The following is a 16,534-nucleotide window of genomic DNA, read 5'->3' as shown; positions in this document are numbered from 1 at the left end:
AAATGATGTACGGTCGGTGCCGAGCTGGGTAAGAGGTACACGCCCACAAACCAAACACTAAAATCTTCTGAAATTATGATTTAAACCACCAGAACATATTACAAACTAATCACCACGACGACCTGCGGAAAATATTTATCCACTGATTTTTAGTTTTTGCTTTTTGAGCGCGGTAGCTTCCGCCTCCTGATGGCGCTCGGTGGTATTGCAAAATCAACATTCCTCCGCATCGGCTTCCTTTTTTACCGAGCCCCTCCGGTGACAAACATACGTGTGAAAAATATGAATGCTACAACTTCGTTATCCCGCTCCCACGACTTAATAACTCATCGGCACACGGTAATGTTTTATATTAGAGAAATAACCCCAGAGAAATAACCTTCTCATTAAATTATTTAAAAAAATAATTTTTCAGTGTCTACAATGTGCACACGACGGATGTTGGATGAATTTATTAATGATATTTATAACGACGTTTCATCCGTCTGTGAGATATTTCAACGTGTTAGTTGTCTGCATGTTTTTCTTCTGCAGCTCACATTTCACCAAAGAGCCAAACGCACTTCAAAGCCTGAGAGAGAGAGAGAGAGAGAGACCAATGTGATTGTTGTTCCGCTGCAGAGCAGAGAGCGGCGCAGAGCAAAGCGTCTGGCGACTCATGTTTCCGATGTTGAAAGGACGTGTTGGAGTGTGTGTGTACTAATTTGTTTACAGGAACTGGTCCCAGGCAGAGGACGGTCCCACTTTTAATTTGTTACTTAAACATAAAAACCAAAGAGTTTTTACAAATCTCTCATTTACTTTCAATGCATTTCCAAAAAGGAATAAATCTGTTTACACCACACTCAGATCACATCAAGGTCAAAGGTCATGGTCACAAACGATTCAAATGTCAGATTTAACTCACAATTAATCCTGATTCGTTATAACCTCAGGTCATGTTTTCTGAAGGTTTCAATCCTTTAGAAAACATATTTAATACGTTAAAGCAGCGACAGACGAGGGTGCTACCCCCTGGTGGTCATAACCTATTTACATCCTTTAAAAGGCAGCAGATTCAACGACCGCTCTTTTTCTCTCTGCCAGAGACGATGGGTCAGTGCGATGTTCAGTGTCAGAGAGCAGACGGTCATGGGAGTGACACACACCCTCCTGCTGAGAGAGTGTGAGTGTGAGAGTGTGTGGTTACAGTGTCACGTGCTGCAGAGGCTGGAGATGGAAGTCACGAATTATGGTGGCGTTGCTCTTTTACGTGAACACACAAACACCCTCACAGGTGAACCGGAGGGAGAGACACACACACACACACACACACACACACACACACACACACACACACACACACACACACACACACACACACACACACACACACACACACACACACACACACACACACACACACACACACACACACACACACACACACACACACACACACACACACACACACACGGCGTGTGCCAGGCCAGGTTCCTGCGGCGCCGAGCAGGCTGCATCTCAGCAGTCGCCATATGGACCGGTACTAAAGTCAGAACACAGAGACGAAGGGATGGACACAGAGGAGGGAGGGATGAGGGGAGGACAGCAGAGTCGAAATGGAGAGAAAGAGGGGACGAGAAAAAGGGTTGGTATGGAGAGGTGGGAGGAAGGCTGAAGGGATATTTACAGGAAGAGGGGATTCTTAAAAAAGGGGGGAGGGGGAGATTAGGTAGGATTGATGAAAAGAAGGATGGAGGGAAGATATTTTGGAGACAGAGATGGAAGATGGCGGAAAAAGAGACGGAAGGGAAGAAATGTCGAGAAAATGATCGTCGGATGAAGGAAAGGAAGGAGGGGGCAAGTCAGGATGAAGAGGGAAGGAAAAAAGGAGTATTTAGGAAAGGAGAGAGGAGGGATATGGGAGGGAGAGGAAGAAATAAAGGATTAGATGTAGAGACAAAAACAGAAAAGAGAAACCAGGGAAGAAGGAATCATTAAAGGAGAGGAAGGAGGTAAGAGGAGGCGAGTGAATCTCGAAAAGGAAGGAAGGGCAAAGGAAAGAAGACAGATGGGAAGTGGGGGTGGACGGAAAGAAGTAGGAAGGAAATGGATGGCAGCAGGAAAAAAAAGGGTAGAAGGATTGATAGAGGAAAGGAAAGTAGGGAGGTGTGTGAAGAGATGGGAGGGGAAGAAGGAAGGAGGGATAAGAGAGGTGATGGAAAAAAGGGGAAGTATAGAAGGTGGTAGAAGAGGTGAGTAAAAGGTTGAATTGAGAGGAGACAATGTGGGGGGGAGGACGGGCTGAGGAGTGATTACAGAAAAATTAAAGAATGAGGAAAGAAAAACAATCATTTGTAAATGAGGGAAGGAATCTATGTAAAGGAATAAAGATGAGGAAAGGTAGACATGGAAAGGGAAGATGGGAAGAAAAATAAAGCAAGAGAAAAAGCAAGAAATGATTGAGAGAAAAGGAAGGAAGCGAGGAGACTGGAGAGAATAAACCGATGCATGATGGGAAGGAGAGCAGAGGACGAGCTCCAGGTGAGAGATGGAGGAATGATGGTTCGAAGGATGTTACGTTACTTTTCCTGAAAAAGAGCAAAATAGTTAATGGAGCAGTTTTCCTGGAATCAAAACTAAAACAAGTTCTAGCCGACTAATAATAATATAAAAGTTTTGTCACTTTCTAGAAGAAATGTTACACATTTATACACTTTAACATTCAAGACTTTAAAACTGTATCTCCTTCATTCTGACTACTGTCCTTTGGGACTTTCAACTGAGAAGTGTCACCTTCTTTAGAGACCAAGTCGGAGTATTTAAACTCTTAAATCAACTTTATTCACAGTTTATCCCCTCACCCCACACACACACACACACACACACACACACACACACACACATTTCCCAACTCAACTCAGGCTGTACATGAAGGATCTAATATTCCCAGTGACAGTCTTGTTATGGATCAGAAAAGAAGGACGAGGACGAGCAGAGAGTTTTGTACACAACAGTTTATTGAACCAGCCTCAGTGTTTAGCTGCTGCCCTGTTTGGCGGCGAGCCTCTTGTCTCTCTCCTCGGCGATGGTCAGACGGATTCCCTTTCCTCGGGGCAGGGACACCCACGGCTTGTTGCCCTGGAGACGGGGCCACGAGAAAGATTTTAATCAATCATCAATAAACTGCAGCAACAATTCAGAACAGTCTGTTTATCAATAATTCATTTGTTAAAATGTTTGCTGATGTAAAGTGACTCTGCAGCTGAAACAACTGATCAGTTACATTTTTGACAATCAAGAATAAACTTTTTTCATATTTTCAAATGTTTGTTTTCCATGTGACAGTAAGCTGAAAATCTAGGACATTTTTCACTTATTTGTGACATTTAATAGAGAAAAAATTATTATTAAAAGAATCGTTCTCCACAGTTCTAAATATTCACTGTTGAACAGGTTTTTCCTATTTTAAACTTTTCCCACAGTAAAAACATGTTCACATTAACGATCATGTGACACTGGTACAAAAGGATTTTTAAAAAATTTTCTTCCGTTAGAATTTATTTTACGATGATGTTGGTATTTATTATTTTGTCATTGTTTCCATTGTAAAACAACACTTGTTAAAAAACATCAGTTAGAAGTTATGAAATGAGGCTTCATGATTCAAAGCCTTTATTAGATTATCTTATTTATTCTGCCAATGATTTCTTCAATTGATCAATTATTTCCTCAATACAATTTCAACAAATAGTGAAAAGGGTCTTAAACGTCTGAGCCCAGGGTATAAAGTCTGCACGTGTCCAACAATAAAATATTCAGTTAACTCATGCTTGGAAAATGTATTTTAAAAAAAAGTTAAATTCCAAAACGTCACAAAAAAAAAGAAAAAAGGGAACTTTAGGAAACGTATCAACACTTTAAATTTTACATATTTCTTTAATGAGGAGCTCAGAACTTCTTAGAGGAAACATCATTACGATCAACACCAAGTATATTCATCCTCGCTCCAACAGAGTTTATGACGCTCCATATTTCCATATTCACGATGTGTAACATTCCAGCTCACCTTGCCGATGACGAAGATGTTGGAGAGCCTGGTGGCGAAGCTGTTGCCGGTGCTGTCCTTCACGTGCACCACGTCGAAGGAGCCGGGGTGACGCTCCCGGTTGGTGATCACACCAATACGTCCCAAGTTAGCGCCGCCGGTCACCATGCACAGGTTGGCTGAAGAGGGGGAGGAGTCAGGGAATAATCTGATTAGAGATCATATTATATTCTAACTAAAACACGTCAGAGTTACGTGAAGGTTGAACGCACCGGTGTCAAACTTGATGAAGTCGGTGATCTTGCCCGTCTCCAGGTCGATGCGGATGGTGTCGTTGACCTTGATGAGGGGGTCGGGGTAGCGGATGGTGCGGGCGTCGTGGGTCACCAGGTGGGGGATTCCCTTAGTGCCGATCAGGATCTTCTTCACCTTGCACAGCTTGTACTGCAGAGGGAGAGGGGGCAGATGGCTCAGAGTTCAGGATTACTTTTGGGATTTAACTTTAACACCTTCGCCTACAACAGATGGATCTGTTCTGATAAGAGACAGATTCAGTCCAAATCTTAAAACCAAGTCAGTTTAACAAATTCAGGCTCTGGTCCTGTAGCGAGAGATTCACTCTTGTTCCAGTCGGATTCATTTAGTGTCACTTCTCAGTTATCTCAGTTGTTGCAGCCGTTCTCACCTTGGCCTCCTCGGCGGTGATGCGGTGGACGGTGAAACGTCCCTTCACATCGTAGATCAGACGGAAGTGTTCGCCAGTTTTCTCGATGCTGATCACATCTGGATAAAAACACATTTGACAGTCTGAGCATCAAGCAGGAAATTTAATATGAGACGTTAATATACAAGTCAATCGAATGTTATGTGAATCATTAGTTATTAAGTCATACGAGTCAAAATCAAACTGACAATAACTATCTTTAACAAAAGTCTGCAAACATGTCTCCAACATGTGCTGCGTTGGCAACAAACGCAGAGACAATGTTTGCATCGTGTTACTCATACAAGTGAACACATGCAGAGAATATCCTCCTGCTCTCTGTCAGACACGCACACCATGCAAATATGTCACTAGACTTCAAATATTTCAACTCAAGAGAACGACGTGAATTTCACAAGTTTTACCAACACTACTTTACAATTTCCCCATCTTTAGAAAAAACCCAGAGCAAGTCAAGGCTGTCACATCTTTAGATGTGAGGGCTGTGTGACGACAGACTTTCTATCAATGTTCAGGTCTCAGGATCAATCACAGTGACGTCAACTGATCAGACAAAGTGCTTCAACACATTTAAAAAACCAGATGCGGACGAATTCAGAACATCCAGAATCCTTCATCACTTTTCATCCCACAAACGAACCATTAAAAACGTATGTTGTGGAACAAAGTCTGCACAGTGAAAGGAAAGACGATGGAAACCCGTTATTCCAAATTGTATCAAATCTATTGCAACAGAAATCACGATGGAAGAATCAGAGTGGCATCGTGTTCGTTCCGTGTATTAAAAGGACGAGTCTTCCTGCTGGGAAGACGTCCCTCTGATTTGGAAATTAAAACACCACACCTCCACGTGAGGCTGCGACAGCGAGGTGGAGAGGAACCCGATGGGGTCCGGAGGAGGCGGGAATGTCGAGACCAATGCCGCTGGCAGGAAAACCTCATTAAAGAGGGGATTTTGTATTGACGAGGAGTTTGAAACATCGGAGCTCAGAACTTCTTAGAGGAATCGGTTGTGTATTTTCAACTCATTGCTGATCAAACCCAGATATTCATCACGGCTCCGCCTGCTTCCTAGTAATAAGACAAATGTGCTGCAGACGAGCGGGACTCACCCATGAAGCCGGCGGGGTAGGTGACGTCGGTGCGGACCTTCCCGTCGATCTTGATGAACCTCTGCATGCAGATCTTCTTAACCTCGTCGCCGGTCAGGGCGTACTTGAGGCGGTTCCTCAGGAAGATGATGAGGGGCAGGCACTCCCTCAGCTTGTGGGGACCGGTGGAAGGACGAGGAGCCTGAGGGACGACGGAGATTATTATAGATGAGTTTGTCTGAACTCTTAGCTTCCATGTTTGGACATTTACATCAATATTTTAAAAACCATGATTTACCTGTGTAGACACAAACATCACCCTCATTCATACATGTCCAACAATAGCTCTTATGTCAGGCCGAACATGCTCATAAACTGAGCTGCAGGTTTATTAAGCAGCGTTTCCAAGAATTCTGAGAAAACGTGTTGATATGAACTTGATTAGTTGAAGAGATTTGCTTTTCATTCATTCCCGGCTCCAGTCATTCTTCTACAGAAAACAGATCTCGCAGAGCTTAGACGATATCAAATGAATCAATTGAAATAAAAAATATGAATCTTTGGACATCGACCAAAGTCGGGGCACGAGAACGAAAGATTTTACACTTTCTCAGTCTCTAAACTTTACAGACATTAACTTGAATTCGATGAAACTCACGAGCATTTATTTTACACCACACTTCATCAACAAAAACAGAAATAACCTGAACAGTTGATAATGAAACAGCTGAACGTAGCAGCTCCGATCACTTCGATAGTAACATTGATAATGAAACAGCTGAACGTAGCAGCTCCGATCACTTCGATAGTAACGATTGATATGAAACAGCTGATCATAGCAGCTCTGATCACTTTAATAGTAACATTGATAATGAAACAGCTGATCATAGCAGCTCCGATCACTTTAATAGTAACGATTGATGTGAAACAGCTGAACGTAGCAGCTCCGATCACTTCGATAGTAACGATTGATATGAAACAGCTGATCATAGCAGCTCCGATCACTTCGATAGTAACGATTGATATGAAACAGCTGATCATAGCAGCTCTGATCACTTCAATAGTAACATTGATAATGAAACAGCTGATCATAGCAGCTCCGATCACTTTAATAGTAACGATTGAAATGAAACAGCTGATCATAGCAGCTCCGATCACTTTAATAGTAACGATTGAAATGAAACAGCTGATCATAGCAGCTCCGATCACTTAAATAGTAACATTGATAATGAAACAGCTGATCATAGCAGCTCCGATCACTTTAATAGTAACATTGATAATGAAACAGCTGATCATAGCAGCTCCGATCACTTTAATAGTAACATTGATAATGAAACAGCTGATCATAGCAGCTCCGATCACTTTAATAGTAACATTGATAATGAAACAGCTGATCATAGCAGCTCCAATCACTTTAATAGTAACATTGATAATGAAACAGCTGATCATAGCAGCTCCGATCACTTTAATAGTAACATTGATAATGAAACAGCTGATCATAGCAGCTCCAATCACTTTAATAGTAACGTTGATAATGAAACAGCTGAACGTAGCAGCTCCGATCACTTTAATAGTAACATTGATAATGAAACAGCTGATCATAGCAGCTCCGATCACTTTAATAGTAACATTGATAATGAAACAGCTGATCATAGCAGCTCTGATCACTTTAATAGTAACATTGATAATGAAACAGCTGAACGTAGCAGCTCCGATCACTTTAATAGTAACATTGATAATGAAACAGCTGAACGTAGCAGCTCCGATCACTTTAATAGTAACATTGATAATGAAACAGCTGATCATAGCAGCTCCGATCACTTTAATAGTAACATTGATAATGAAACAGCTGATCATAGCAGCTCCGATCACTTTAATAGTAACATTGATAATGAAACAGCTGATCATAGCAGCTCCGATCACTTTAATAGTCAGAGCTTTTGATTCGTCTGATCAACACATCCCAGGTTAAAGACTCTTACATCTCTTAATGTAATCTTTAAGATTAAAATATTTCTAATAGCTGATTTGATGATTATTGCGAGCTCACGTGGTGTCAACGTCACTCACAACCCGATGCTGTGAATCCAATGTGCTGCAGACACATGATGCCTCACGACCACGACGTACACGTTTGTTTTTTGTTAATAACTTCCACATGATAGTGTGTAAACATTACCACCCACGAAGAAGAAGAGACATCTCAAGCACATGCTACTCACGAAGACTCCGGTGAGCTTGTCCAGCATCCAGTGCTTCGGCGCCGCGACGCGCTTCAGGTGCTTCTTCGGACCTCTTGCCTGGAGGAGAGGACACAAAACCCGGTCAACAGCGGCGCAGACAACCGGCAGCGAAACTTAAAAAGATTCTAAAAAAATAAACCATAGCTGTTAAAAACAAAAAAAACAAAACGCGGCCAGTGACTGACAGTACAAGTTAGCATGGCTAGGCTAACGCCCGGCTGCGGCCTAGCGCCTAGCTGCAGCATCACATGCTAACATGTGTTAAAATATCATTATTACATTATTATAAAACACGCGACTTTAGTCTCAAAACGTAGACATGTCGCACAAGTTGACGCGCAAACACAAGCGACACTCTGAGTAACTTTAACCGCTTTTTCCGACTCGTTTCCAGCGGGCTAGCACCGTTAGCCACATTCAAGCTAACGAGCCCGAGGAGGCGTCCGGTCATTTCTTTTTGTAAATCATCGCGAAACGGCGACGCTCGTCGACCCCGGCCACAATATAAACATCCTCCGGTCGACGGGACGCGGAGGTTTTCACCGGGACGGGTCCGCGCGCCGCGCGACGCGGGGCCAAAGCGATGTTTGGTGATTATTTCGGAGCGGAATGGCGAGGAGGAACTGCTCACCATGTTGGAGTCTGCGGGGGAAAGGACCTCGCGGCTTCCGGTGCGCGATGATAACGCCGACGACGGCAAACTGGGAGGGACAAAAAGGGTCAGGGGAAAAAAAAAAAAAAGTCGCAGCGAACAATCGTATTAAAAGTATTGTAATGATAATGATAATTATTATTTTATTTTAAACACTTCGTAAAGGGCTTTCACAAAAACATACAAATCACAGGCAGTTAAAAAAAAAATCGGCATTCCAACCATAATACGGTTTTCAGGTCACATATCTGTATAACAACAATAATCATTATAGAGTGGTAATCAGTGGTGCACAAAGTACTCGCATGTTGTACTTGAGTAAAAGTAAAGATATCCTACTTGAAAACGACTCTGGTAAAATTCAAAGTTGCCCATGAGAAAGTGACTTGAGTAATAGTCTTAAAGTCGCTTCACATCAAATGTATACGCGAGTGTCAAAAGTAATTGTCGGGTATTAAAAATGTACTTAGGTATCGAAAAAAATAAAGAGTACAAAGAAACAAAACAGCCAGAAGTTAAATTCTTCAATTTAACCTTTATTAACGGGATTTATTCCTCCCTCCATCGCTCTCTTCTCAAATTTATATTGGAGCGAGTGACGGTGTCCTATGATGATGTAGTGGAGCAAAAGTATGTATTTTTTCTTGATATGTACTTAAGTAAAAGTTGAAATAAAAGTAAGAACTCAAGTAAAGTATAAATAATCCCAAAATATCTACTCAAGTACTGTAATGAAGTACTTGCACTTAGTTACTTTAGACCACTGGTCATAAAGGGAAAAGTACAAAACTCTTTGTACCACATTATCATCTGGGAAAAAAAGTACATGTATATGTATGATTTAAAAGCAACATCGAGACCTTTTCATTCAGTTTAACTCTACAGTTTATAAATCAAAATTAATATCATTATTGGTTTAAATGTATTCATCTTTAAATCCATTAACTCTTTTTTAAAAATTTTCTATTTCTCCACATTGTCCACGTTCATTTGTTTGTGAAGATGAATATTCCAATATGTTTTCATACTCAGACGTGAAGGATGTCATGTAACGAGGACTGTTTCTGTTCTACTGTACGTGTTAAATAAAGCATTCAATCATGTACATTACATCAACACCAGATGGCAGCGTTGTACAGTTGAGTTCATACACAAGTCTGATACTTGATAAGTGTGTTAGAGAGAAAGAAATGTGGTGAATATTACATAAAATATTATAAACATTGTGTTTTACTTTGTTGTATTTTTTTCCCCCTCAGCTCAAAAATCAATCAGTTAATATTGCACCAGTTATTACCGGAAATCTGGAGCAAACGTAAAATAAAAATCTGCAAGTGCACTTTTATCTATACTTCGCAGTTTAAACATTTCCTTATGATTTCCGAAGATTATTTTTTTTAGATTAAACTAGATTAGAAGTTAGACAGTGTTCAACTGGTTCACTTCCATAGATTTTTGAGTTCACGCACAGCAGATCAGCTGAAAAATGAAAGAAATATAATTTATTTTGTTTGTTATTGCTTCTCGTTATGAAATCTCATTGAATGTTTCCCACTCTTTTATTAAGTAATGTCCCACAGAGGTTTCCAATTATAAATAAGTGAAGTAACTGAATATTTGAGTATTCATTTAGCAACAGTTTTAATACTCGCCGCATAAAGAAATAACAGAAATAAAAAGCAGAGAACTTAGTTTCTATTTAAAACCAGATTACAGCGAAATTCTTCCGAGAAGAATTTAAAGAGAGAAAAAGAGAAGTTGCAGTTCGTGTCCCGTTGGGCCTGATCATGTTCTTATTATGTGATTGTAAGTGATTCAACACTTCTCATCTTTTACCAGCAGATGGGAAACGTTGCACAAACAAACTGACCATGTGCAACAAACCCACAGACTTTATCAACAAGAAAAAAAGACATCGAACATGAAATTATATATTTATTTCTTCTTTCTTGTTTAATGTATCATCGATACATGTTTTGATGATACAACTGACTAGTTACTAAAGTCGTTGCAAGGAAAATATCCTTGATCTATATGGACTCCAGTATGTACTAAATATCATTTTTAAGGTATTTGTACTTTACACGACTTTGTCCATTTTCTACTTTTCAGAAGGAAATATTGTATTTTTTTGACTCCACTGTTAATCCGACAGACGGAGTCAAAAGCATTATTGAGTTTATTGATTAAAAGAAATGCCATGCTACAAAAGAAATCAAGTAAAATTTGAACTGTAACGAGTCACTTAGGACGAAGGACAACATTCTCTCCTATGTAGTAAAGTGTGAGTATTCAGTTACTGTACATGTACTTTGTTTAAAGACATAACTTTGCTTCATTTCCTACAGGTAACACAGATGACCTGATTTGCTTTATGTTAAATATTATATATATGTGTTAACAGAAATGTGAATATTCCAACTTTAAACCTTCCAAACTATAAACTGTCTTTTTAAAACAATAATATAACGATGATTCTGTACGTTAGACCTTTGCTGATGACTATATTGTTTTAAGGTTCATGTTTCTGTTGATAAATGTATCCGTGTTTGTTAACATGTGACGTTCATCAATGACGAATATTCAGAATATTTCACTTTCTTTATTCATTTCTCTCCCCCCAAACTTCAGAGCCGCGTAACAAAAATACAAGCATTTTCTCAATATGATCTTCTCGGTCATTTACATATTCATATACTGTAGATATACGGTGATCAAAAAGTGCTTTTAAAAAATCATCATCTTGAATAATATTTTATTTTTCTTCATAAGAAGGTGAAAAAAAAACAAAAGACACAAGGAAAGAAACGGCAGGTGACAATAAAAAGACGAAAATGAGATTTTTTTATTCCACAGGTTTGATGGTAAACATGATGGAAAATAAGGAATAAATCAGTACTGGAATAAATCGTGGCCTTCAGATGAGCTGAAGAAAGAAAAAATCATCTTAAACAGAAATGATCTGTCATGATTGCAGGTGATAAAAAAAAAAATTGTATATTGATATTAACTAAATTCTTTCCTCGGCAGCCATTAAGTGCAACGGTTCATTTCCAAACTCAAATCCAGAGTGAGGGATATCTTTGCAGGGGTCGGAGTTTCTGTCTGTAGGTGTGTTTTGGTTCAAAAGGGTTTGACCCCGGGGGTTAACCTGTAATATCCAGTTCAGGGGAAAAAGAGGAAATGAAAACCCCTCAGACGATTCCAGCATCTCGACCGGGGGGGGGGGGGGGGGGATGGGGAGGGGGGGAGTTCGTCTGGTTCACACAGCAGAAAACATAACACTGGGCTCAGCTGGAGGGGGATTAGGGCCGGACCGCCAAACCCAACCAACAACGTTTGAGCAGATGGAAAAAAGAAAAGGGGTCGACGAGTCTTGAATCTGAAGAATTGTTATTCTGACCCTTTTCTGGTGTCGACGGGACGGAGGAGGGAGAAGAACCAGTCAGAGAGAGAGAGAGAGAGAGAGAGAGAGAGAGAGAGAGAGAGAGAGCGTCCATCTTTGTGTCTGAGACGAATCCCTCGAACAGAAAAAAGGGATTCTGTCAAATTTCTCCTTCGGCAGCTTTTCATTAATCTCCGCTTCTCGCGTGTCATTGAGGGAAAAGTCCCGCGCTCGACGACTGAAACCGAGACTCGTCCACATCACAGACTTTGTGTGTGTGTGTGTGTGAGTGTGTGTGCGTCGTTCCTCCACCACCTGTCTTCACATGGAAGGATCACCTGCTAATCACAGTTTCCCCTTTAACACACACACACACACACACACACATTTTCGGCCTCTTTGTCACTATCTCTTTACACACACACACACACACACACACACACACACACACACACACACACACACACACACACACACACACACACACACACACACACACACACACACACACACACACACACACACACACACACACACACACACACACACACACACACACACACGTGACAAGTGCCTGTTTCGCGGCGGCGACTCCCGTTTCCCTGTGGTAACTCCATCCCGGCGTTCCCCCCTGCTGTATTTCCAGGCCTCTGTGTGCTCTGCATATATATATATATATATTTTGTCTGTATGAACGTTAAGGTGCATGCAGGTGGTTCGTGGCAGCCTCACGTACACAGGTGTGTGTGCTTTTTAGTGGGTGGTCCAGAAAGATGACGTCAAGCTGGGTCGAGGTGAAAGGCCTTTGTTTCTCGACCGCCCCCTCCCCTCCCTTGTATCTTCTTACCACCACGGATAAAAGGCCAGAGTCGTCCGTCTACACAGGTGGCATCAGGTGTCAGCTGTTTAAACCCCGCCCACTACAGTCTGCGGCCGCACTGGAGCAACGCCTGGTCGAAGAAGAGTCGTCGTGAAATCAAAAACTGCTCGCCAAATCTGGCAGCGCCGCGCAGGTCCGGTAAGGAGAAGGTACGAAAATGAAAATCGCTGTTACGATAATATCCAAACCTATTCAGGGCTTTTCATCCATGTTAGATTATTAGAATTCACCTCAACATGATATTTCATATATATTTATTCAGAAAGAAGAATTCATCACTTGTTTGTTTTTTTAATATCTCATCTGCAAAACCATACACAACTCGCCACAGGCTTAAGTAGCCTCTTTGAAAAGATGCACATCTGGGAGATTGGAGCTTTAATCTTCTTTCTCTGCATCCGGACAGTGTGTGTGTGTGTGTGTGTGTGTGTGGGGGTCAAAGGCCGCGCTGCAAGTTGTGCAAACACTGTGACTGGTGGCAGAAGAGGAAAAACAAAAAAGCAGCGGAAGGTCATTTGAATCTATGACGCTTTGGCTCATTTGTTTTTTTCACGTCCACACACGCGTTGACAGGACCTCGTCTCCTCGGCGTAAACAGGAGGCGCCGACGCGTACACGACCACAAGGCCTCCATGGTCCTCGAGGTCCCGTGCTGTCCGAGAGGTTCCTCATCTCCCGATCGAGTTCATCACCGCTCAGAGAGAGTGGGACAGATGATGGGAAGTGCTACAGAGGCGCCCGTTGTCCGAGCGACCTGATGGATATCAGCCGCCGTCTTAAGTAACGTGTTCTGTGAATGCGTCTGGTTGAACTCAATTCAAACGAAACAGAGGAAAAAAGAAAGAAAGGACAGAAAGTAAAAGAAGAAGTGACTGTCGAGATAAGCAGCTCTCAGACAACCGGCGTCTTTGTGACAGGAGTCTCTCTGTCCCGTGAGACCAGAGTCTAATATTGTCCGTGGAGAAAACAGGAAACGCAGTGTTTGTCATTCCTTTGCGCCGATCTCCCCCGAAAAAGTTTCCCCGTTCCCCCGTTTTTCTTTCTGTCCTTCAGCTCTGACCGCACGGAGGGAGGGAGGAGGGAAGAGGCTCCCACAGGTGTGTCTTTGTCATCTGTTTGTTTCCAGGGAAACTGACCCGGCCGAGCGTCTCCGGCCAGAACCTTCTGGTTCGGATTACGCCGGTTGCGAGAGGGAGTGATTGAGAAAAGAGGACAGAAGCAATAAAGTCTCCTTCTCCCTGACTCATCACACGCTTCTGCGTTTCTTCTTTAAACGAGCGGGAGGAATAGAAATCGTCGCGGGATGGGGAGGAACAATGGAACTCTTGTTCTCCGTCAGACTGGGTTTCGACCGCCAGTGTCCGTGCGGGAAAGAAAAACAAACTTGACTTGAGTGAAAGGAAAAACAGTTCCCGCTCTCGTATGTCTTTCTCTCCAGCGATTCCTCCTGTCGGCGCGTTGAGTGTGAAACAAGAGTCCGTCTCTCGTCTCCTTCTCCTCATCGCTCACTTCCTCGGTTTCCTCGTTTTGGTCAACCGAAGAAAGGGAGGAAAGAGGCAAAAACAAAACAGGGAAGAGAAAGTCTCCTCTCTCTCTCTTTCTCAATCAATTCCTCTGCACCTGCTCGCCGGTCAGCATCCGGCCGGCACGTCGGACACGAAGTCGAACTCGTTCTGACCCAGCCACAGCTCGGGCAGCTCGTTGGCCCGGTCCAGGCCCAGCTCCACCACCAGAGACATGAGAACCTCCTCGTCCACGGGGTCGAAGTCGATAATTCCGCCCGCGCCTGAGCTCTGGTTGCCCACGGCGATCCCGACCCCCATCCCAGCTCCGCCGAGGCCTCCGGACGGCCCCAGGAGCTGGCTGCCAGCGCCCAGGGGCGAGGCGCCGAAGCCCCTCTGAGCCCCGCCGGGCGCCGGGTGTCCGGCCGAGGCGCCCGTGAGGTTCTGGTAGTGCGAGTTGAGCTTCTGCAGCTGCATGCTGGCGAGGAGATGCGGCGCCGTCTGCAGGCAGAAGGGCTGAGGTTTGGAGAGCGGCGCCGACGCCGCCGCCGACAGCGGCGGACCCGGCGAGGGGGCGGGGCCGGCGGACGGGGAGAAGGGCGCGATGGAGGTTTTGGAGGAAGGGTAGTGGAGCAGGGTGGTGAGAGGAGAGGAGGAGGAGGAGAGGTCCTTCATCGCAGCGTGGGCGTGGCCAGGGAACAGCAGTGAGGTCATCACCAGGAAAACCCAGAGCCTGCGAGGAGAAGAAGAGGGAAAAGGGAGATGTCACGTAACGACAACAGACATGGGGAGGAAGGGATAGGCTCGACAGCCCGACAGAGGCCTGATCCGACCGCAGGTCATTACAGATGAGGTTCACTGGGACAGATCTGGGAAATGATTTGATCGCTAAAGCGCTAAAGCGCTAAAGAGCTGCAGAGCCGCAGAGCCGCAACAGGCGACCAGGAAACTAAAATGTTTATGTTTCAAAATTCTTGAGAAGCTACTACGGATTCTGTGTAAACATCTTTCTCCGGGAGTCACAGTGGAAAAAAAAACTCCCGGTATGACCGAGAGGTCTTTTTTGCTAAAGGAGATGGAGAAACGTCTGAAGACACCGCGACACATGTTTTACGCACACATTTTGTACGTGAAAATGATTAACGCGGCAAATTTGTTCGTGTTTGTCACTGAAGTCAGATCTGTCTGGGAAAAACGTAGGTGGAGGCGACCCTGGTGCCTGGACGGCTGCATGACCCGGTGTGTGTGTGTGTGTGTGTGTGTGTGTGTGTGTTTGTGTATTCGCGTGATGTCTGCTTTTCCTCTTGACCTATTGAGCAGCAAATTAACCATGAAAAGGCCACGAGGAGAAAAACCAGTGGGTACAAAGAGGGTTAAAGAGTGTTTATAGATCCGTGTGTGTGTGTGTGTGTGTGTGTGTGTGTGTGTGTGTGCGCGAGTGAGTGAATGGACTTCACAACACAACAGAGCCTTTGAGGATCTCGAAGAGTGATTGGGTCACATGGCGGGATAAGTACATATGGGTCCTGAGAACAGAGCATATGTGCGACCGAGTGTGTGTGTGTGTCTGTGTGTGTGTGTGTGTGTGTGTGTGTGTGTGTGTGTGTGTGTGTGTGTGTGCACGCGTATTTGTGAATGGGAGAAAGTGTGTGTTGTATAAAGCGTGACAGGAAGAAAATATCATTGAGATGTACACAGAGGTAAAAAAAAGGGGGTCAGTGAAACAGAGATTATGTGTTTAGGTGTGGGTTTTTTTTATGTGTGTGTGTGTGTGTGTGTGTGTGTGTGTGTGTGTGTTACTCAAGCCGTCTTGCAAAAAGACTCCGACAGGCTCATGTTAAAGTCCCCGAGCTGGTTTATATTACACACAGTTCAAACAGTGTGTGTGTGGATTAACACACACACACACACACACACACACACACACACACACACACACACACACACACACACACACACACACACACACACACACACACACCCCTCACATCATGCGGCTATCCTTTGAGTAAGTTAATCGCTTAATAATA

At 43.4% G+C, this 16,534-nt stretch overlaps 2 protein-coding genes and 2 non-coding genes across 6 annotated transcripts in view; all 4 read right to left on the bottom strand.

Moving 5' to 3' along the window:
* Positions 1–2,978: 2,978 nt before the first annotated feature.
* Positions 2,979–8,797, bottom strand: rps4x (ribosomal protein S4 X-linked). The gene is made up of 7 exons (XM_035608277.1): positions 8,717–8,797; positions 8,065–8,142; positions 5,864–6,044; positions 4,713–4,810; positions 4,300–4,471; positions 4,049–4,206; positions 2,979–3,120 (listed from the first exon to the last, which is right to left on the bottom strand). Exons 1-7 carry the CDS (start codon positions 8,717–8,719, stop codon positions 3,019–3,021), a joined length of 792 nt encoding a protein of 263 aa, XP_035464170.1. The 5' UTR covers positions 8,720–8,797; the 3' UTR covers positions 2,979–3,018.
* LOC118293456 lies at positions 3,927–3,987 on the bottom strand. The gene has a single exon (XR_004787359.1). It is a non-coding gene; the product is annotated as a small nucleolar RNA SNORD61 (small nucleolar RNA).
* Positions 5,735–5,810, bottom strand: LOC118293445. The gene has a single exon (XR_004787348.1). It is a non-coding gene; the product is annotated as a small nucleolar RNA SNORD61 (small nucleolar RNA).
* Positions 8,798–11,319: 2,522 nt separating the features above from the next.
* The window catches only part of cited1 (Cbp/p300-interacting transactivator, with Glu/Asp-rich carboxy-terminal domain, 1), a 13,397-nt gene continuing 8,182 nt past the window's right edge, over positions 11,320–16,534 (bottom strand). For all 3 annotated transcript variants that reach the window (XM_047336296.1, XM_047336297.1, XM_035608722.2), the window contains exon 3: positions 11,320–15,237. In XM_047336296.1, coding sequence (XP_047192252.1) covers positions 14,634–15,218 — 585 coding nt within the window. In that variant the 5' untranslated portion in view covers positions 15,219–15,237 and the 3' untranslated portion in view covers positions 11,320–14,633. The remainder of the gene's footprint in view (positions 15,238–16,534) is intronic.

This window comes from Scophthalmus maximus, chromosome 12 (assembly GCF_022379125.1).
Source record: "Scophthalmus maximus strain ysfricsl-2021 chromosome 12, ASM2237912v1, whole genome shotgun sequence".
Classification (NCBI taxonomy): domain Eukaryota; kingdom Metazoa; phylum Chordata; class Actinopteri; order Pleuronectiformes; family Scophthalmidae; genus Scophthalmus; species Scophthalmus maximus.
The sequence above is the reverse complement of the archived record's forward strand: the minus strand, read 5'-3'. Positions and strand labels throughout refer to the sequence as shown.

Coding starts and splice junctions, on each gene's coding strand:
- rps4x (XM_035608277.1), bottom strand. Junction 6,045..8,064: donor ACAAGCTCACCGGAGTCTTC/GTGAGTAGCATG, acceptor GTCGTCCCTCAG/GCTCCTCGTCCTTCCACCGG. Junction 4,207..4,299: donor CTTCATCAAGTTTGACACCG/GTGCGTTCAACC, acceptor CCCCCTCTTCAG/CCAACCTGTGCATGGTGACC.